The 24,016-nt window shown below is 40.1% G+C and overlaps 1 protein-coding gene across 1 annotated transcript; it reads right to left on the bottom strand.

The window, feature by feature from the left end:
* Positions 1–1,349: 1,349 nt before the first annotated feature.
* Positions 1,350–22,920, bottom strand: LOC149289097 (histone-lysine N-methyltransferase SETD1B-like). The gene is made up of 18 exons (XM_089491074.1): positions 22,848–22,920; positions 22,520–22,674; positions 22,131–22,229; positions 21,386–21,656; positions 17,556–17,668; positions 15,766–16,905; positions 10,185–10,955; positions 9,856–10,029; positions 9,161–9,248; positions 8,761–8,981; positions 8,152–8,236; positions 7,255–7,710; positions 5,198–6,706; positions 4,219–4,385; positions 3,838–3,969; positions 3,548–3,667; positions 1,818–1,955; positions 1,350–1,523 (listed from the first exon to the last, which is right to left on the bottom strand). Exons 1-18 carry the CDS (start codon positions 22,918–22,920, stop codon positions 1,350–1,352), a joined length of 5,886 nt encoding a protein of 1,961 aa, XP_089347200.1.
* Positions 22,921–24,016: the final 1,096 nt, after the last annotated feature.

Raw genomic sequence — 24,016 nt, 5'->3', positions numbered from 1 at the left:
TAAGTCTTTTGATTTTACAACATAGAATATCTTCATTTTTGAAATTGTAGGTGATTAGAAATAGGTAAGGACATGGTTGATTTCATCTTTATTGAACATCTAGTATTAAAATGTATATATTTATATATATATAAAAAAAAATTCTGTTCCAGATTTCTCCTCCATTAGACTGGAGTAGTCTAATAACCAATGACAACAACTTTACTTTTTAAATATAACTATATCGCCTGGCATATCCAGCATTTATAAATATAAAAACATACAATGTATAGACAGCTTCTAATACGAAACCAATATTTTAACTCTCGTGAGTCTCATAAATCTCTGGTTAGATGACCAAGCAGTTCAATCTGTGGCAATTACTCAAAAAAACAAAACAAAATCTGCTTCTAAAAGCAGAGCCTGTACAAGCGATGCTTTAGTACTATCATGGTAATGAGGATTAAAAGTGGGAACCAACATGGAACCGCAGAGCTTACAGTTTATCCCCTAGTAAGGATAACGCTGGTGTCTTTCCAAATATTTCTCCTGGTAGGTAAATGTTGTACATAATTTAGTATGCTACGTTGGATTTGCATGTTTAAATCACAGTAATAGCTGCCTGCTAACATTATACATAACAAGTATAACTCTAGCTCTTCAACATCCAGGCTTTGGATTAATTGGTGCCATTAATATTGGTTTCTAGAACCTGATTGCAGTGCATTATGGGAAGTTTTCTAACAGAAAGCAGGATTTCAGGTATGCTGTTAATAACAAGTGATGTCACACATTCCATCCTGTTTGGCAAGAACAAGTATTCTACTATAGATTTTGAGGACAGGCGTTAAGGCCAGTAGACCGATCTAGAAATATTACAGCAAAAGAAGGAAGAATAAGTTATTGGCGCAGCAAAGAGCCTGATTCTCTGCTAAGAAGAGAATTCTCTCGGAGCCAAGGAACTCAATTCACACCCAATGGATAACATAACAGCATTTCCTCTTCACATTTAGTATGACCGTTTTGTGAGGAAACTAGCAGCAGCATTTATGAAGGGGGGGGGGGGTACCATTTTATGCCCAGCAGGGAACAAGGGTAACTGATGATAGTGTTTTGTTTTTTTCATTATTTTTTTCCTTTATAGAACATATTAATTCTGTGCCACTGAGTGGTAATTACCCATCATTTTCTTCTTGAAGAAAGAGCACCAGGATCCTTACATTCTGAAACAATGTCCTAATGTACATGTGCTCTTGTTGCTCACAAGCCCAAGAGAAGTGCGAACCTTTTTTTTTTTTTTTTTTGGCAAAAGTGCAACTTACACCTTATATCCTGCAGTCCAACATGGCTGAAAGGTGTTAAGAGGAGACTTAATTCAGTGTTCCTCTGCAGTTCTCTGCTCCACAAAGACAGGGGATCTTGACATCTTCTATGGGGAACTTGTAATCATACGTTATCTCTTCATTCACATTTATATACTGTTTGGAGTAGATGACAATCTTCTTCTGGGACTCCACAGTGATGACTTTTGCATAACAGTTAGGCTGAAACATATAGGACGCGAGAAATTAGTGACTGTGCTACATAGTATTTAGTAGAGATAAGGTAGCCGTCTCCAAAGGGATTCTCAGCTAATGCAACTATTCCTAACGCCACAGAATTTCTTATTCCGACAGTAAACATTGAAAAAGAAAAAAATGATAATGATCGCAGTTGTAGCTCATTAGTTGGGATGCCACCTCTAAATAGCACTACATTATGTCACAACAGATGCAGCTTTCTTTCAGCATTTGCAAGCACAAAAGGACAGGGTCAATCGCTACACGCAAACTACTTACATTACAGCTATGGTTAATGAACCGAGCAAAATTCCCACATTTGGTGGCATCAATGATGGTGTCATGGTCTACCCGGAACATGTAACTGCTCCCGATTCCTTCGTCCTCATACCTCTTCTCCCGCATATCTGCTATGACCTGATTCAAGAGCAACAAAGATTTTAAATACAGCACCTATTCTTGGTATTGGTTATTGGCAAATTTATCAGAACGACTTAGGATAAAGTGGGTTAACATGCATGGCCTAAAAGTTTACTACAGTACTACACAGAATAAGGCAGGCTAAATGGCTAAATGCCCCCCTGGATTTCAACAGAGGTGATAACATTGACAAATACTAAATCCCATTTTGCCTGTGAAAGGCACCATGTGTTGGATAAATGTAGCTGCTAGATTTGAGCATTTGGTATGAACATTATACTTTTCATGATGTGTGTGTGTATACATTACATAATGTGTATACATACATACATACACACGTATGTATGTATGTATGTATGTATACATACATATATATATACACACATATATGGGCAAAGGGGTAGGAATGGAGAGGCGAACATAGCGATATTGAGAGAAAGTCTTAAGCGTGGGAACACTGATGTACCAGGTTGGCCTAGAAGAGGGCCCCTTGTGAGCAAATAAAGAAAAAGGAAAAATGTAGATAAAGAGAGAAAAGGAAGTTAAAAGAAGGGGGACCAAGGGAGGGAAACACGAAGACTTGGTGGCGATGTGGAAGAGAGGCACGCTTGTTTTAAAGACAATGCTCCTCCCACAACTACACGCTAATTAAATTAACACACACACATATAAATATTACATATTACACACACCTATCTATTTATCATGAAAAGTATAACGTTCATACCATATCTTCAACTGCAGCTAAACAATAGAAGCAACATTTCTGACAACTTAAAGGCTCTGTGGCTGGACTTTGGGGTCTATAAGTTGACTGGTTTTGTAAGAACAACTGCGATAGAATGATGGTGTGTAAGCAGTTTAATTAAAAAGTCTGACCTAATAGATACATGAAAACATACAAAAAGGCTAATCTACTAAAGACACAAAGCTGATATGTCAGTCATAAGGAGCTCTCTCGAGGCAGTTTGGACCCCGTTCGCGATTACTTCCATTGTGCCGTGTGTGTGTGTGTATGTGTGGGGTGGTTGGCCAGTCACATTATTATCCTATATAAACAGTATTGCTGTGTTATGTGTGATGTCTGACAATAGACTGCTAAGAGAACAAGTAGGACAGATAACATGTATCTCTCTAAACAATCAGGACTTGGGTGTCAAGGAATTCACACGCATTCACACACACACAGCTAGTGCGTGTATTTAACACTGTACCAGATAGTAACAAACACGGATCAATCTAGTCCTACTATCACAGGCCTTGAGAGATCTGTCCCAGTCATTCCGAGCAGTTGGCTAATAATATTACAATGCTACAAAAGTCACAAACCATCACAACATATGCAACTAAAGTAAATTATAATAATAATTGCACCATATCATTTTGAGAACTCAAAGGACAAACTGCCATGGGTTTAAAGACAGATTGTATAGATTATACATATGTCCGTCCCTACAGAATTATTTTTTCTAACTACATCAAGGTATGTTCGGTATTACAACTTGTAACAATACAGAAGAAATTAATTCACAGAGACAGACTTGATCCCATTTACGTTTCCGAATTTGTAAAAATGGATTTTCGCTTACCTGTCGGATGTTCTGACCCACATACTCAATAACCATCTCATCAGCCGCGATTGGTTCCAAGGCGAAAAGGCCCCAATCGTGAATATGGCTCTTGCAGAAACGTATTTTTTTCTTGCGGAACTAAAAATAAACGAAAACAAACATGAAGAATATTGTAAGCGTTACACAGGCTATGTTAGAGCTCTCTAAGCTATCCTGCAATGCACCAACAGCACCTTTTGGTGCCCCATTTCCATAAAGACAAAAACAGAACAATATCCCAAACATGTTGCTGCATTAGAACTTCTTACCTTTAACTGATTAAATTTAAGGAGGTCACTGTCACAGCTTCCTGTAAACGAAGACAGCAGTCTGCGCTGTTCTGACCGGCGTTCTGAGCCTGCGCGGGTGGAGGCATGAGGCTGAGCCGGGATACTCATTCCCTAGATACCAAAAAGGAAATTCAATGATCAGAATGTTCTAAACATTATCCCTCCCCATCACAAACCATTAGTAAACATGATTCAGCCCTGCTCGGTTTTGTGCCATGCTGCAGGCCAGTTTCCCCACATCTAATTAAAGGCGACAGTCATTGAAATGTAAACGGAGCTCCATTCATCCTTTTCTCTACCCTTCTGTACCCTTTTGCATATCTTTAGTTTATCATTTTTTTGTGCAGACAGACAGCTTACCTGGGTATCTGCTGGAGGCTCATCAGCCAAAGATCGACTGTCGTTGAGGTATTTCAGTTTATCCTTCTTATCAATTTTATAATACCCCTCACTACGAGCACACCCCGTCAAATGCTCCCGTAAACCATCATCTCGTTTCTTCTTCTTGGGAGAATAAATATTGGTTGGTGGGAAAAAGTTAAGGGAAATATAAAAAAAATCCAACAAAATGATGCAGAGAAATATATATATATATATATATATATATATATATATATATATATATATATATATAAAACGCAGCATTGTTATTTGGCGACCTCACTAAAGCTTAATACGCAGCAGCGGTGATAACCTAAACTGCATACAACGCTCATACATTCAACAGTATGAACACACAGAAAACGCTAGTCAAACCACTGAAAACTCTGCCCTTAAAGCATTTTTCACTCAACGTAGACAACGTATAAGAAAACAATAAAACACAGTGCACGTGCACAGTCAAGCTAAAAGAAACTGGAGCAAAAACATTAACCCTCACAAGGCTGACACAGTTTAAAGTTCTGCGAATACTAGACCTCAACAAATATCAGAAGAAACACCTTTCTAATCCGAGTTGGCTGAGTTCCAAGATTTATTCTGGGAACACAGCCAGCTCAATAAATCGGACTCTACGTCATCACTAAATAAGTTGAGAGCCAAATGGGCTCACAAAATGTTCACTACAATACTGCTAAGAGTAAAGAAACTCACTCTCTGCTCTAATTGCTACATTATCTGCCCCAATTGGACAGTACTTTAACACTGGGGTGGGTTGTGAGTGGTAATACTGCTCCAGAATCAATTATTTTCAATCATACCTCACTCACTTCCAGTGTAGTTAGTTTTTTTTCTTTTAAGCGTCAAAGCTTTTTGTAAAACTTTCAGAAAATCACCAATATACAACTGTAAAAGGCACATTGTACTCTTTTTGATAAATCGCACATGCCAAAAAGGATATGAGGATGGTAGACCCATAAAGTGTCATTGAGCCAGTCCATGCCATTGTCTTGCTGTAACAGTCTCTCGTAGGTGATGCACATGTACTTGACATCTTCTTCGTCTATCCCTCCATTCCATATATCATAAAGAATTGTCATCTCTTCAAATTCAGAACGAGGCTTAAACAGCGGTCTGGGTGGGGAATATTCAGGTGAATGTATAATAGAAATTTCTTCCAGCCTCTTCTTCTTCCAGTTCCTTGGTTTTTTAGGTTTAACTATCTCCTCCTCTTCCTTAAGTTCTTCACGCCACTGATTTTCCAACTCTTTCAATGGAACTTTCTGGCTTATGGCTTCATGTTTAACATTATCAGGATGTCCCTTATTCCTGAAGTCAAGTGGTACAGCTTCAGGATCTTTTATTCCACAAGCTATGTCAGTTTGACCTACAAAATGCTCTTTATCCACAGCATTTTCTTTCAAGTCAACAACATGAGGAGACTGCGAGTCTTTCTTTATATAGGAATCTATATCAAGGGCTGAAAGGGGAGGCCTCTTGGGCCTTCCGGGTTTTCTCCTCCCAGCAAGGTGAGCTGGAGAAGAAGGTGCAGACTCCTCGGTAGATGGAAGCTGCCCTTTATTAACCTCGGACTCACTATCCTCACTTAAAAGTTTATCAACAGAAATCATGGTTTCAGATGATTCCAGATCGACTGCTAAACTGATGTCTTTATGGAGATCTCCTATTGGAGGGCTTGCAAGTGGGATTGGTGAAGGAATACTGTTCATGGTTAAGGAAGCACTGGCTGGTTCTTTAAATGATTTCTCATCTGATTCATCCACAGAGGATTTCTTGCTGGATGGGTGATATGGGAAGTTCGCATTAGATTCAGGGAAAGTTGGCGTGAAGTTAAAATCTCTTCCTGGTGTCCTTGGAATACCGCTGTTAATTATTCCAGGAGACTGATAAAGATATGAAAATGGGCTTCCAGGAATGTGGGGAGAAGTTAGGGCCAAGCTATTACTTGCGAGAGAAATGTCACTACCTGGAGTAGCAGGGACAGTTTCAGTGCTTTGGGACTTTCCAAGGTGAGAAGATTTAATCGGGATATCTCTCCCAGGGGTGCGTGGAAGTTCTTCTTCTGATTGCACTTTAGTCACAGTTAGCTGCCCACAAATCTTGTCATTTGGTGGAGCCTCTGCTTCCTTACTGTGAGTCTGTAATAGAGGAAGTGTGGAGAGGGCCACCTTAGGCAAAATTGTAAAAGGTGCTTCAGAATCTGAATGAATTGCCGTTTCTCGTCCAGGCGTCCGAGGGCATAGTTCCTCATCCTCTGAGGTAAAGGGTGTTAACTTTGCATGATGTCTGGCCTCTGATGTGGCCTCCTCAGGCTTGGGTAGGATGCTTGATTCTCCAAAAGCTCCTGTGGGTGTTAAAGGACGAATAACTGCAATCTCTTGTGCCTCTACATTTGTGTTTTCTATTTCCAATGGCACAGGTTCCAAGTGCAGTTCCACATATTCTTCCTCTGTAAGGTAAAAAAAAAAAATTATAATTTGTTGAGAACCACTTATATCAGCAGCCACATAAACCAGGACAACTAACAAATCATTGTTTGTTATAGCGCTACTATCTCATTAGAGATATTTACCTTTAGCTCAAAGCAGCAAGGTGAATTGTTCAGTGCAGGACTCGCCTAAGACGGTTGCCGTGATGTGGCAGGCGAGCTTCCACTTTAAATGACCATTGGAGTGAAACTAAAAACCTCCATTTGTCTAAATAAACATAGGGATTTGGGATAGCACGCAGGTAACTATTTTTTGGTGTTTACAGAGCTACTATTATCAAGATGCTCAGCAGCTTACGATCACACTATTGCATTTCTAAAATAGTTGGATTGGTACAAGCTGGCCATACCAACTAAAAAAATAAAACTCAATTACTTATTTTTGTAATTGTCAAACCTGATTGGGAGCCTCTTTTACAATAACAAAACAGTAAGATATGTAATAATGCTTTTGAATGATTATTTAAAACTGCTAAAAAAAAATGATAAAAAGTTAAGAGGATTAATACCTTCATTTGATGGCGATGGTGCTTTCTCAAATCCTTTACCAATATCTACAGTCACTGATGTTTCAGACACCTTCTCCACTTTATCCAATTCCATTTCATACTTATGTTCCACCACAGGTGGTTCCAACTCTCTAGTTTTTAAGAAAGATGTCTCCACCATTGTCTCAGCCACAACATTATCTTCTCTATCCCCTTCATCAACCTCCAATTCCTCATCAGCCTTTACTGGACTGCTTTCCTCCGACAGGGCACTCCTTAATAGGTCTTCTTCCTTTTCAGTGTCTTCCTGTTCTGTGTCTACAAAATCATCTTCCAGACCTCCATAATCTACATCATCCTCCTCCTCGTCATCATCTTCATCCTCTTCGGAATCAGAACTGGATTCATATTCCGAGGATTCGTCACTTTCATCTGAGGAGTCCACTTCAGCTTTGGAGGAGGCATCACTGGAGGCATCTACACAAATTGGTCGACAATCAGTCAATAAGTAAACCTTTACAAAAGATATTTAAGTGCATTTAGAAAGTCTATAGTGGGGGTTACAGTAAACCTTGCCAATATCTGTATGGAAAGAGATCTTTAATGTAGTATACTAACAGCAGCTATTTAATTTTATATGGTTATCAAAGAGAATTTCATATTCAGTAAAATCATACAAATATTGAACACCTAGAAAAAGAGGGGGAAAAAAAAAAAAAAAAAAAAAAGGATTATAATAATGACACAACTGTGTCTGTCTAACCCACAAGGGGCATGGTTAATGTAGGCCTGTGTATGAAAGACCCGATGGTAGTTCAGAATAGAGTCAGGTAGCAGCCATAGCAGAAATCAATGTAAGGGAGAGGCCTGGTAAAAATCTGGGACATGGCTTCTACTTTAAAGTATTTTCATTCTTACCATCTTCTGAGTCTGCTTCCTCCTCTTTTTCACTTGTTTCCAACTCATCATCTTCATCATCGTCATCATCATCGTCAATATACGGCTGTTCAAGGAGGGATTTGAAAGGACCACTTATTAGATTAATTTCTATGCAAATGGGATTCCCATAGGCAAGGCAAACCAAATAATAACATGAACACAGCCAGGAACACAATGCATATTTAACCATTTGTAGATAGTAAATAAGAAAACAGACTACAGAAGGCACTATTATAGATTTTCCTTTTGTATGCATTATCAAATAAGACTGTAGACATAATGCCATAATGATGCAGTATATTTAAAGGGAGGGAATGGAAATGAACATTAAACATTTTTTTCAACAAGCATAATACATGTGAAATGCATTTTAAAAATTGTGTTTTTGACAATGCCAGAATCTTTTATATATTGGGTGTATATACATACTAAATGCATTTCAAAGCTTTTTATATCTGTGAGACATTTAAATGTCACTGTTCAGAAACGAGAGAACGTCACATAATACATTGGCTGACAGTAACGGTCATACTAATACGATCATGATCAGTATTAAAAAAAAGGCGACAGGAGGATAAATTGACTTACTTTCCTGGTCAAGGCTCCAACAGAACCGTCCTCTTGCTCTTCCTCTTTTTCAGAAGACAGGTCCTCTTTTTCAGAATTCTCATCTTCCTCTGCTTCACTTTCAACCTCCTCTTCTCCTTCACTGTCTAAGGGCCTAACCTTGTGTCGAATGTTCACCGAATCTACATCCTTCTTAGATAAATCAGAAGTAGCATCTAATATATCTCGATCTCGTTCAGATTCTGGATAAACAAGAAAAAAAAGGGAAATAAAACAATATTTAGCTATATGGTCAGAATGCAGAACAATACTTGATTTTAAGTTATAGTATGTTTAAGAAAATGTAGGGATACACAGTGGGTGGGGATAGAACAGTTATCATTCCTAGTTGGATAATATGTTAAAAGACCGAACAGCATACCATCATCTTCATCATCTACAGAAGGCGAAGGACGGATCCTCTTCTGATCACCACCTAAAGCAGATTCAGGCGGTTCTTTCCTTTTTACCTATTAAAAAAAGTTGAACAGTATTAAATAGGTCCATCAGGAAACAACACATGAAAAAACAGTGACAACCATAAATGTATGCAGAAAAACCTACACAATTTTAGTCCTTTTACCAAACTGCATGTTTTATATAATTTGTATGATTATCAGTAAGAAGATTGACAAAACACATTTCATCGCTCTAAGTAACGTGTATTACCTGCTTCTAGTTATATTGATAAATTCTTATTTATGCCACGGGCATTGTGCCAACCAAATACACTTAGAAAAAATGTGAAGGCTGTCGTGGACACTTTAACATTTCCATTTGCGCAGCATATTACATCTTATTAGATTTGGGGTAAACTGTAAAACCTACACAAATAAAGGCAATAAATCAAGTGGAACAACTAGACTGCTTGCATAGTGTGTATGAGTCAACACTGCAGAATAAAGGCAAGCGTTTTAAAATGTGATATTCTCAATCTTCTTTGCCGAATTGAACACAAATCCAAAATCTTCCCATAAAATTTTTTTTTAAATACAAATTTCCTGGGAACATCTAACGGTCACGTGGCACAAAATACAGCATCGGGAGGTTGTTGGCAGAGCCTTAGGGCAGCCTTACCTTGAATGAGGGCAGTCTGATTGCTCCACGCAGCCCAATGCCCAACCCTATGCCTTCGAATCCCAGTCCTTCCCCTTTGTTCCAGCTTTCCAGAAGGCTTGACGTTATTTGGTCCTTCGGCTTTGGTTTCTCATCATCTTTGCTCTCTCCAGATTTTATAGGAGTTAAAGACTGCTATGAAATAGAGAATAGGCTAGTAAACTTACCATTTATAAAACTTAATAAAAACAGTCCTATGTTATTGTTATAATTGAATTCTAAGCGTCAAGATGTTGCAAAAACAATTGAGCATAATACGTATAACTTCAGCGATTACAAAAAGATCATACCTTTGCTAAGTGCTCCTTCTTATCCCACCACTCATCAAATGCCCTGAAAGCAACCATCTCAACCATCTTCCGATTCAGATCTCTTTTCATTATGGCTTTTAGTTCTTTAACAATGACTTGCAGTACTCCATCCACGGTGGCCTTGTGTGGGTCTTCTTTTTTGGGCTCATATCCAGGTGGCGGCACAGATGGGTCAAACTTTGGGAGCGGTGGCCAAAGTTGTCCTCGAGAAACGTGCGAAGACAGGACAAAAGGGCGGTATTGATGGAGGCTACCAAATGGCATGGCATTTCCAACAAAATGGTGGTAAGGGTAAGAACCTTGCCCCTGCATCATGCGGCTGAGCATTTGAGTCTGCATTTGGAAGGACATTGGCATTCCACCCCAATGGGTACCTAGGGCATTAATCATTTCACCTTGCATCATGGGAAACATACTTTGATGGTACGGTGGAAGAGGAGGCAATATGTGTGGTGGTGGAGGTGGAGGTACCCCAGGTGGGGCAGGTAACGGAGGAGGTGGTACTGTGACAGAAGGGTGGGTGGGAGGTGGAGGAGGTGGAAGAGGAGGTGGCATGGGAAACCCAGGTTGTGGGGGTGGAGGAGGTGGGAGTGGGGGAAATCCTGGAGGAGGAATTGGAATGACAGAAGTCATAACTGATGAATTGGTAACAGCTGAATTCATGACAATTGTTTTGGAACAGTCAGCATTAGGAGATGAATTCATTTCATCATCAGAAATCTCCATATCTTCTCCTGAGGAAGGATGTCCCTGTAAAGATAAGCAGACATTAGTTAGAAGACTTCAGTGTAGGAAGGTGGCAGTATACTTAAACAACTGTTTTAGAATAACTCATTCATGTAGAAGGAAACGTAAGGGCTTCACATGTGGAAAAAAAGTAAAGATTTCATACCTGGCAGAACAAGGGTACTAAAAATTTAATGCACTTAACATTTACTTTCTAATCAATTCCACGCAGGACAGGCAAAATGGTATGAGTAGAATTACTTGTAGAGAAGGGTGAAGGTAGAGGGATTGTGGTACAATATGATGCTACATGTTGGAGTACAGCCAGCAAAAGAAGCATCAAGGTGAGTGAGGGTAGACTGAAACATGGGGAATTTCTGGTCTTCCATCTCACCAACTGACTCAAATGAAAAACCAGTACACAAAACATTCTGCAATATTCATATTCTCGGTAGCTGTAATGAATGCACTGAAATCCTTTGCAGTCTCAATCAGAGCATAAGTATAATTGAATCAAACCACAACAGTCACGCTACAAACTGATCTCTTCATGTTTTCCACAATCTTGGAAAACATGCAGACACAGGGGTAAATTCTTCAACATATAATCCTGTTTTAGGTCTTCACTGAAACTTGGAGTAGGCTAATATTTTGTTAAAAGAACGGTAAAGCTACACAACACATTATACAGCACTGCGGAGCCTGACGGCACTTTGAAATAATAACACTTGTGGTAGTATTCTATCATGCGGGTATTGTAGATAACCACAAAAACACGATCATATAAATTTAACAGGAAAATCCACTGCAAACGACTACGATCCTCAGGTAAGAGCCACATAAAAAGCATTGTTCAAAGACACCAAGGTTGGTACGCAATTGTGAATCTATTACCGCAAGCAGTGGATATAATACACACTGTACTCCCAAATCATTTAATCATTTTTCAGAAAACTCACAAAATATTGCCTTAAAGTGCACCAGCCTTGTAGCCGTCACGGTGATAACTTTTCTATGTGGTTCTTTTGGCTAATTCATGTTTTAAAGTTGAGCCCCACCAAATTGCAGATACCTGGCTAGAAGCCACAGCTACCTGGCTACTGTTATCCCCTGGGTATTATGTGGTTTTTTAATGACATCTGCAGGTTCAAAGTGCACAAAGTAATTCCAAGGTGTTTGCTTTTGCAGGTGCTGTATTAGCAATTTAAATACGTGTCTCAGAAAGCCTAGAATTAAATAATCCAGAATAAAATGGGAACAGGATACAGATGCTTTCTCGCAATATCAAGGCTACCACGTGCATGGTCTACACAAACTGTTCAGCAGCCATAGTTACTGTAAATCAGGTGTGTGTTCTAGTGATCTGCACTAATGCATCAGTCATCAAATGCATCCTGGGGGAAAGCGCAAGTTTAAGAAGGTAAGTCACATAAAAAAAAAAATAATAATAATAATAAAAAAAAGATTATGCCGTTTTGAGGTTAAAACACAAATTGACAAGTTTACCCGCGCATTAACCTGGGAACACAGGTAATCAAAGATTTAACAGTGATCATGAAGCTATACATGAAGTGCCAATTATTGCGTAATTTTTTGGATGGAATCCTCAGATATTCATTGCTCAGGTGTAATATAATCAGTGGCGTCGCTACAAGGGGGCAATTGCCCCCCCTAGGATATTCCTTGCCCCCTCTAGGATATTCCTTGCCCCCCCTGTTGCCCCCCCGCCGAATTTGGAGTCACCCAGGACAGTCCCGCAATGGGACTTTAACCCCTTGACTGCTAACGACGGCATGGTGCCGTTGCTAGCAGTCCCAGTCAGGTGCTAACGACGGCACCATGCCGTCACTAGCACTACCCTACCTTGATGGAGGTCTGTGGACCTCCATTACCATCTACCCCGACGATACCCCGACTGAAGGGCATCACCCGGGGCCGCCCGGTGACGTTTCGCGCAATGACGCGATGGCGTCACCGCGCAACTTTATTAACAGCTGACAATTGTCAGTTAAAGAGGTATGGGGGGCATGCTGCTTAGATGATCACTGTGGTAGCCAATGTTACCACAGTGATCATATAGCTATAAAAAGTCACATTCCCTTTTTAAAAATGGCCGATACTCATTTTTAATCCCATGATCCCTTTGATCATGGGGTTAAATTTAGCCAACGGTAGAGGGAGGCAATTTTTGAAATCCTGATGAACTGCAAATATTATTAAAATCAGCCATTTCGCCTGTGCGGTACGTGAGTAACCATATCATCCCTGGAGCGCCTGGAGCTCCCTTTACCATCATTTCTTTGAGATTGTAAGGGGAAAGAATGGTGTGTGCTTCTGTGAGTGAATGTATGGAAAGTATGGTGTGTGCTTCTGCGAGTGAAAGGCGTGTGAATGATCAGTAATTAGGGTTGAAGCCTTGACGTGGCATTACTGCTCACGTAGGAAGTTAAATTATGGTACAAAAAGTACACATTTGCAAGAACTACACCCCTTGGCGCATCAAATGAGGGCCTGTATGTGTTTCTAGTACAAACCTGGAGTGCGCAAGACACAAATGAACATGTCGTTATGGTTAGAAAAAACATATTTTCAAGCCAAACCGACATACTCCATCATTATTTGCGCACTCAACTTTTGTCCTAGAAATACACCCATTGAAGCTCCAATGGGTGTAGTTTCTTAAAATGGATGAATTGTCTGAATGAGGGAGAGCATGAGGTAATATGTGGATGAGTTAAGTTAAGGTATTGTGTTGTTTAAAGGATTTCAAGGATTAGTCGTATTAAATTGTGCCTTCAGGCTTCCCATGTTGAATGATCAATATATACATACGTGTGTGTGTGTGTGTGTGTATATAATGTTTTTTTTCAGCGGTATGATTTAATGGTGGAAATTATTAATGCCCCCCCCCCCCAGTTTGACTGTGGTATCTTGTGTGCCCCCCTATATATTGTTTCTAGAGTCGCCACTGAATATAATCCAGTTAAGTCTCTAAAATGTATGTGTGAGATATATATATATATATATATATATATACACACACACACACACACACACACACACACACACACACGCCTGGGTTTCTCACAATATGTATCCCAATAAAAAGGTGTCTTAATTACTGTACCTTCCTCTACCCTAAGTGCCTGCAGCCCCTGAGAGTACAAAAGCCATTCTGTAAAGAAACATTTTTCTGTGAATACTTATTATCCTCAATGAACGTTCCGAAAATAAAATTAGTTATTTTCACTATTATGATACTAAGATTCTACAATTTAACACTGACTGACAGAAACTACAGGCGAGGAGGGCCCTGCTTACAATCTAGAATGAGTTAGGGTGTATTACTCAAGAGATTTTAACATTTCACAATGTAAATGTATCAGAGAGAGAGAGAGAGAGAGAGAATGGAAACGCTTGTTCTATGCACCTAGGGAGTTTATTAACCTATTCTGTATATAATCACATAGCTATGTGTTAAATTGATTATACCATCTCACATTTAAAAGAAGACTATAAAAATAATACCATTTCACTGGTGCAACCCTCTGAAGTTGTTGAAATACACAAAACCATAGCTATTTTGTGAGGGACAGTGTCAGTGACAATGAGAAGAGTGGCTCATTTTTCCTTTTTTCTGTGTTCTGCTTTTATAGTGCTAAACAAAGGAATTATCACTCCTCCATAGGGCTGCCGAAAGGAAGACAAAATAGCCATATTGAGGCACAAGTGAATTGAAACTTCAGGAGGGCAGTGGAGAAATAGTACTTCTACAAAATGCCTTGCCGATTTTGCATTTTAGCTGCGCTTCATACATCGATCAGGAAGCATTGGGTACCAAACATGTTCCCAGAGAGCTGCATCTGGCCCCTTTGGGCCCTGAGCTGGCAGAGGAGCCGTCTAGCAATCCTTGCCTAGAAAACGAGGCGCCCGTCTCCTCCTCACACACTGCGCGGAGGGCTGCACAGAGCTGGCTCTACTAGCTAGAGGTGATTGATTCTTCAGATTGAGCTGTGTACAGCCCCCGCGCTGTGCGTCAGGTTGAACGATGTGCCCCTCTGCTAATTGGCAGGATTCCAGGGCAGTCTGAAAAGCATAAAAGCTCCCTCTAGTGTGAAGTGGAGAAGCCAGCAGGCAGGAAAAGGTAACGAAGTCTGAAGGATGGAAAATTGCTGTCCGAGTACATCTGTGAGTAATGCGAGTTATGAATTACGTGCCTGAACGCTGAGAGTTGTGTTCTTCTGTGCTTGTCAGAGTGTTGTGAGCGCATGTCTGCGAGTGCTGTGTTCTTGTGTGCCCATCTTCAATTGTTGAGTTGTGTATTTGTGTGTGCATGTGTCGAAACAATGTCACTTGTTCTAGTGTCTCACTGCAAGTTGTGTCAATTCTGTTTGATTTAAGAGTGCCTGTAACTAAGCATAACTTAAGTGATACTCTTCACTGTTTTCACACCAAGAACAAATCGCTCCTGACAGATGTCTGTAGATTAAAAGCCGCCCTCCCAGGGGATGGGATGGGGCTTTACAATGCGCAGAACATCATGACGGATGTATTGTGGGTTGAGATGTGCATGATGTCCCATGTGATCCAAAGATCAGGTATGGGACAGTGAAAATTACATAACTGTAAACAACTGCTCAGTTAGGCACGAGCAGTAAAATCATGGAAGTCTGGCTCTTGGGATTAGCCATGACCTGATTTTAATTTTACATATAAAAGACAACAACCACAGATACACATCAAAGGTCTGTCGGTAGTAAACACTTCACATAAACAGATGATCCCAACAAATTAATTAAGACATACCTACATGCCTCTGTAGAGAAGAACTCACCTCATCCATTTTTTCAGATGTCGGCGTTTCATCTCCAGCTAGTGGTTCATTCACATCTGAGCTATCCGCTTTTCTCCCAAGCTGACTAGGCTGTTCAACAGGCGTTGTAGACCTGGAGTTCTGGCAAAGAGATGCCGTGCCAGGGATCGGCTCATCGTCATCCGAGTCTGGCAAAGGGGTGGGACTGATGTCCTCCAATCCCGTACTAGAAGGCCTGGAGGAAGGAGTGACATCCTGGTAATGGGAATTTGAACTAAAAGGAGGGATGGGCGAAAGCTGGGAGGAAGAGGAAGATATAGGGCTTCCCTCCATTCTCAGTTCATTGTCTGAGTTCTGCTCGTGAAGGAAAGGTAGTTTGGTTCTTTGTTCTTTTAAAAGCATTTCAATCCTAGAGTCTAGACTGTTGTGTTGCAGTTCAGCCTCCAGAGTTGGTGTTCCAGGTGTTTGACATCTTTCTGGGGTCCGTGCAACAGAGGGCAGTTTCTGCTCTATATGACACTCGGGCTCTGGAGGAGGGGGCTCCTCTGGTTTTTCTTTCACTGGTATAAAATCAATATTTATAGAACTGCAACCACTGTCAGGATAAGGTTCTGAAGGTGGAGGTGCAGACCTCCTAAACTCCAAATCTCTTGGTGTCTGTTGGAATTGGTTCTCCTCAACAGTGGGGTAAGCTGCCGTTGCTTGATACGGTGAAAACGCAGACTTATAGTTTGCCCCAGAATGGCTCAAAGGTGGCGTTTGGGAAAACTGTACCGCCTCTGGCTGGGCTCTAGGGGTGTTGATATTATGTTCAGAGCCTCTAAACGCACCAGAGTTATGTACGTAGTGGTGCCCTGGCCTTCGGTTGTACGCGTCTGTAAATTTATTCTCTGTCCTTCTCGGTTTGTAGCTGGAATCCTGTCCATAAGAAAAAGCTGGTGTTGTCTGTCGACTGGAATAGCTGGAGTCTTGGGAAAACGGAGTCCCTAATCGCGGTGTGTGAGGTGTCCCTTGCGATTGTGGGGTAAACTGACTGTGGGAGTTTGGGGTGTCTTGTCGACAACTTGAATAGGCTGTATCGTGGGAAAATGGGGTGCTACTATTTGGGGTAACTGATGCTGCCATGCCAGTGTCTTTCTTACGCTTTGCTGTTTCATTCACCTGTTTGAAAATTAAAATGTATATCAGTAACACATTAGGTTTACATCTGGAACAGCAGTTCTGTATGTATTCCTGTATATTTACTAAGCCAGTGCCCTTCCATTTCATAAGGAGTGAAAAAGGTATAGCTCATACATATAAATAAAATGTTTAGGCAACAGGAAAACAATGCTGGCAGCAGTGATGCTGCATTACTGGTTTCTGTTTAATACAAGCATATTACATGTCATGTTTGCTTACATGTAATATTCAACCACAACAATCCTCCACATACTCAGTAAGCAACTCAAACTGTTCTCTGTATTTGCAAGGGAAGTACAATAAAAATTATTACATATCAGTAAAACAAGGGAAGACATAAAAAACACAAGGTAAAGAACAGGTTACCTATACTAGACAGAGAATATTCTTCTCTGTCTAGTATAGATAACCTATACTGGTGGGGGGAGATTTATTCACTAAATAATGATTTACAGAGGTGTTCAATTTTTCATTATTTCACTAAGGCAATGAAGGTCTTAACTGATGCTATGTAACAGATAACAGTTAAATCCTGAAAAAGTATTAAAAGATTTTAATTACCGGTATGCTTTAAGCAGTGCATAAATTGGTAAGCTTGATAATAACAAAACAACAAATCACTACGGTACCTGTGGAGCTTCATTCACAGTGGGTGATGTATCCAATTCACCTCCGACCGGAAGGGTCTGAGGTGTATAGAGACCGTTAACTAAAAGTTCATAGAACCGCATGCGTGTTTCACCTGTAGAAAGGAGAACGCGTTATATACCAATGTTCAGATTTCAGCATACTCATTGACCCTTATATTAGTCATTTAATTTTGAAGGTGAGGAAGCCCTTGAACAGGCTGACAGACAGCCTTTTTTCTAAAATATTACCAATAGTTCTAAAGTTCATTTATGAGAGATATCAAACCAAGGTTATCCAAATCTGATCATCATCATATATCAGCTTTGAATCTCACCTATTGTAGAGAGGGTCTATACTGGACAATATTCTATGTTCTAGCCCTAACACCCCATAAGTAGGGACTCTCGGGTAAATAATGGACGTAAAATAAATAAGACGACTATATTTGAGTTTGTCAAATCATTACAGGGAACAAACAAGTGTGTACAAGACACAAGCAAATTTTAAACATGTGATGGGAACACTTCTGTGACTTACGGCAACTCTTTAACGACCTGCACATATTTAATCTACCCACATAATGTAAATAGAGGGGTGAATTTAATTATGTAAAGAAAATATCACTTCTCATCAGTAGCCTGAGCTACCCCATACTCGGTAGGGTCTTTAACATATGCAGACACATACAGCCTGTGTTCCAATTAAACTCTTTGACAGAATCTAAATTGCACAATTCTATGAAAAATTAAGACGTGAGTTTCCTTTAAGAAAGAACAAATTTTCTCTTTATATGTGGAACTACATCAATGTGACAAAGTTGCAATTTACATGCCAATGAACAGTGCTGTGGAATATGACTGCGCTATATAAAAGAAATAATAATCTCATAGATTGGTACATTTGCCTAATTTAGATTGTTTAAAATTTTTTTTTTTTTTTGCCATTCAACAAATATCCACTGTCTATGACATGCCTCCAAAATTTGAAAGATGCTAGATGGTAAAAAAAATATTCAGCATGCATTAAGTAAATTGTCTCGCATCATAACGTAAAGGTAGTTTTCACTCACATATACTTAACTAATCACAATCACACAATCATTAAACCTTAGGACGTACATGTAGATCCTTGAAATCTGTGGCAAGAAGCCCATTAAGACGTACAGGTACATCCTGACTTTCTTCACTGCTTTCTTTCCACTGCTGGCAGAAACCAGTGTCGCCACGAGTGCCAGTACACCATCATTCAAGGAATGCCCAATCACCCGATCTGGCTTCCCTCCAGTAGATGTCACTGCTGAAACCCAGTAGAAGTTCACTTGAGGATAGGAGAACCTCAGTAGGCTCTTTCTAGACCCTGCTCGGCTCTCCCATTGCTCCCCTTGGTGGCTGATCGCAATTGGCAATGTAGGGCTATGGAGCCGAACTTGCTGATCAACAAATCAGGAGAAGGAGAGAGAAAAATCTTTCCTCCAGCTTCCCAAAAAATAAGGGAAAAAATATGAATGAAAAAAAAAACAATTTATGAGTGGGATCACAAGTCAAACTGCACTGGGAACAGTGCAAAAAAATGAAAATATTTTTGTTTTTCTATTTTTAAAAAAGAAGCTACCCTTAACCCTACCACTATAAGTTTAAAAAAAAAATTAAAGCAAGATTGCAAAACATTTTAGTATAGTTTTTTTTCTTTATTTATTAAATCTAATAATTATGTTTTACGTAGTTCTATGATTTTAAAAGAAGGCCCTACTTCTCCTGAACAAAGTTATGTATAATTTGTGCAGGTTCATGAAAAATGTTTAAAAGGGGAATTATGGTCTAACAAACATATGGTAAAATGACAAGATATTTTGGTGCTTTGTTATGAAAACCCCATGCTTGAAGAGATTAAAACTATACCTTATTGCTGTGCTGTACATTTTCCTTTGTAGCACATTTTAAATTGCTATTTAACCCTTAGACATTTGTTTTAACACCTTCTTCTGCCCTATGTTTTTTTCTAGGCTGAGTTTTATAAACTACCACATTCAGACTTTGCAAACGGATAGCCTAACCTATGATCCGATGCAATTTATCTCTGCACCCCCCCCCCCAAACATCTGACTTCTTCAAACTTATCCCATTTATACACATCTATGTGAACTCAAAATGTATCTAAACCCAGACATTCAGACCACCACATAATCAATAGGTAAAAACTATTCTAAAAGTAGAAGAAATAGATGGGTCAGGTAGGTGGCTTACTGGTCATTTAATTATTCATCTTGATACTTAGTTTTGTCCCATATATACGTTACATATATTTCTTCTATTAAAAGTGTTGGCTATAGGGATTCATAGTGTGCTTTTTAGTATGATTTAACCCTTTGAATGTAGCCCTGATTATACACTTGGTGCATTTAGCCACATGCACATGTGTCGCGTCAGTGTCTATCAAATTATTATATACCTATCAGGGAAGGTTTATTCATTATCATTTCATTCATTTATTTTTAGCTTTATGAATTAAAAGTTATATTTTACTATAGAATTTATATATGGGTTCTTCTCTTTGAACCCTTTCTTTCCTCTTTGGTTTTGGTATCCAATATTGTTATATACTACATTAGCTTTAAATAGACTTCATATAGGCAAGCTTGTGTAACTTACTTTATTAAAAAGTAATATTTTACAGGAAAAAGTCTAAGGTTAGTTAAAACAAAAGAGAACAGGGTAAGTGCAATAAATAAGAGGTGAACTAAAATTTATTGCACAACTACAGCTGTTGCAACAGTTAGACAGCTAAAGTCGGCTCAGTTTTGGCTTTATAAGTGTCATGGGCTAAACTATTCTATTTAGCAAGGTGTTTGCTTTAACAGCGGAATCCAGTTTAAATACCAAAAAAGTGAATGTCTGCAGACTCATTGCAATCCTCGTTTTTGAATTAAATCACAAGTATGTTCATAGAGGAAACATAACATCAATAAAAACAAAAAGTAATCAACTATCAGATAAAAAGTAGCTGCCACTAAAAAGAAAAAAAAAACTAGATAAGAGCAGTCATTTAAATGTCCAATGACATTGTGGGCTACTTGATTATAAATAACCCAAACATTTTTCCATAAAACCTTTCACTTAAAATAAAAATGGGAAGTCTTGTACATTTATTTTTTTTTTATTTTGTGGTCTTTTAACATATTGGTGAAGCCACTGCCAAAAATTACGGCATATTTTGACATTTTACATATATATTCTCCATTAATGTTTTGATAATTTTAGAAGATTTCAGGTTGATAAAAAGCAGATATGAAATTAGCTTTCTGCTTGAAAACGTTATGCTTCACTATAGCCATCTAGGATTGACAGATCAGTTTTATGTAAACTATATTTACTGCTAATGTAAAATTATATAATTGTAACTGAATACTTGCATCACCAAACTATAAAGCCAATATTGAAGTTAAATAGGTTTGCTCAATGAAACAGTGTCACTCTCATCCAAGCTTGTCATTTGTAATGTATCAAGCATATATTGTTTATTATATCTGAGATAAACATATAAAGTGTCAAAATTAACTTCAACATAAAATGTGCTAACAACAGCAGAAATGTTTGCGTTAAGAAAATGAGCAGCAGAACTTTTAGTGATCTACAGCCCAGATCAGCAGTCTCCTAGCAACTGACAACACACTTTCCACACGTGACTCGCATGGAACCTGGAGAATCTGCACTCACACAGTGGTCTCTGGGTTGTGTTTCTAACCCGATTTAAAAACTCGGTACCGATCGGGCCAGTTGCCCATGGGGGGGATCGAACCCGTAACCCTGTCCCTCGGGCCCAATTCACCCACCTTTAGTATCCAGCTCCACGTGGATGATGTTGCCCATCACGGAAGTGTTGTGCAAATGCTTCACCGCATCCTTTGCCCCTTTCACGGATGCAAATATCACTTTGGCAATCCCCAGGTGCTTCTTATTTTTGGGGTTATACAAGATCTCCACCTCTTCGACCTCCCCGTATTTCTTGCACATATCACCCAAAAAGTTTTCTCTGATGTTATCGTTCAGCTTCGCAAAAGTAACTTGCTTCGGGGGTACCGGCCCAACGTAAAACTCGTCGATCTAAAGACAAAACATGGTTTAAATGGGATTTGCCTGGAGTTTCACAAATACAGAAACGCAAAGAAACGATCGCCGGATTGCTAAAGACATAACACGACTTCACGGTTAACAGCCGAGATCCAGATAAAGTAACGAATCAAATCGGAAAGATGACAGCCCGAATGACACATTGTATACACTTGTACCGTAATGACTCGAAGAGGGGGGTTGGCCGTGTAAGGAAACATGTGTGCACAAGGGCTTGTAAACAAACACATAGCTATGTTACTATTACATATTACCACTACAAAAAATATTACTTCTAGACGGTAATCTGGAGGTTTAACCCTGTGAGTGCCAAAGCAAAGGTGCTCCACTTCCATCGTTCGCATAACTTGATCAACACGTATTATTTGCAATAGCAGCTCGTAGTTCCAATTCGACTGTGTGAGTAACATCAATGAAACGGAACAAAACTCCTCGGCTGCGGAATACCTTGAGTTTGGGGACAGGTAAATCCAGCTCTTTATTTTTGGTCCATATCCGTCCAATTCGGGGGTCCCTGACCGAGTCCACTGGAAGGACTCCCGAGTTCTGCAAAGAAACAAACCCATAAATTAAACACGAAGCCTCCCAGAAGTAACAATCCACCCGGGTAGCAGTGATTGGAGGGAGCACTGGGTCGGAAAGTGTACATATGACACAGTTGTCAAGCTGCACACATGAGCAATTTACTATAGGGGGCCGGTTCCATTCAGGAAGCAGTGGAGATACACAGCTATATCCTGGATCACAGGCACACGGCACTTCTGGATGCAACTTCTGTGATCACTGGGGATCTCCTGCAAATAAATGAACACCCGATCCCGCGTCGATGCACATACAGGCATATTGAAGTGAAGTCCATCGTAACGGTAGAGTTTGTGCTGGCCCTTTTTGAGAGCGGGGTCTATGATCAACTTGTAACTCCTCCAATGGTGATTTCGCTTCTCGCCCGAAGTGCTGGGTTGGTTACCGGCCTCCATTCCGTTGATCCAGCCTGTAAGCCACAAACAAGAAGACATAAATACAGGAGCAGCACAGCCGGTAGCGCATACACAGACATAAAGTATGCAAGGGATCAGGGCTGCCCCAGTCTGATCCGTAGCCCCGCAGCCTTAGTCCCTGCGAAGGGGAAGAGGAAATCAGATTAATAAAAGGGTCCGGTCTCACTTGAAGTCTGCTTTCTGCCATGGTCCTCTGGGTTCTTGCTTTTCTCCCCAGGCTTGGCCTCCTTGAAAGACATGCCTGCCCGCCTTCCCCACACCTCCCAAGCCCCTGCTTCCTTGCTCCCAGGGTCGTCTCAGTGCCCTGCAGGAAAGGCCAAGCCGCTTCACAGGCCCCTTCTTCGGTTACATGACATGCTGTGGAAGGGACCCTGTCTGCTCCTTTTTGGCGAGCCAACACATATTGTGTGTGTGCGAGCTGCTTCTGCTCGCTCTGGGGCGGCCCACAATGCACCGCGGCCTCCCCCCCCCTCCTCTCTGTCCCAGCCAGCCAGTGGCCCTGGGAATCATCCTACCTCTTCCGCCTAGCACATTCGACACAGCCAAACGTTACCAAACCTATAATACGTTCATTGAAAAAAATAACGTATGAGCACATTAGATCATAGCATGAAAAATACGTTCTCTACATACATTAACCCGCGCGTGTTATACACAGGATGCTTTTTATACGCAACCTTTAATTTATTGTATCGTCTTGCGTTTATTTCCTTGTGTTTTAATTACGTCGTTATTTAAATACATACGAAGACAAGTGTCCTGTCATTTATCAGCAGCTTATGTTGATTCGCTTGGGATCACCCTCGGTGTAGGGGGAGGGATGAGGGTTTTTGTGGAATCTGCGCACTTTGATTTACATGGCGCCTCTAGACATTCGCTAGACAAGATGGACCTGCCGAAGGTTTGCGCTGAAGGGCGGGCAGAAAACGCATTGGGGGTTTACGTTATGTACGTTTGGTGCACGCATGGGGTGGCTTGTGAACACCCCACCAACCGGCCTCGTTTGCGATGTTTCGTTTTCCTACCCTCGTCTTTTCGATACTAATCCGATCAAACCGAGTTAGGTTTCCATTTTGTTTTACCATTGGAGGGTTGTTAATAAAGGATTCCCAGCCTGGGCGCTTTTACGGGCTCTATTTATCAGGCTCTTAAAACGTGTGTATATTAATTCATACGCACAAGCATTCGTTTCGTTACCCGTTATAGCACACATCTATCGTAAGGTTATTTGCTTTTTTATATATATATATATATATAATTCCGACGAAAGACATGACAAAACAACAATAATAAACATAAGCTGGGCTCCGTTTTACGGCGGGTTGGGGGGGTTGT

This window comes from Sceloporus occidentalis, unplaced genomic scaffold, assembly GCF_023333645.1.
Source record: "Sceloporus occidentalis isolate IW3139 unplaced genomic scaffold, rSceOcc1.0.p SCAF_48, whole genome shotgun sequence".
Classification (NCBI taxonomy): Eukaryota; Metazoa; Chordata; class Lepidosauria; order Squamata; family Phrynosomatidae; genus Sceloporus; species Sceloporus occidentalis.
The sequence above is the reverse complement of the archived record's forward strand: the minus strand, read 5'-3'. Positions and strand labels throughout refer to the sequence as shown.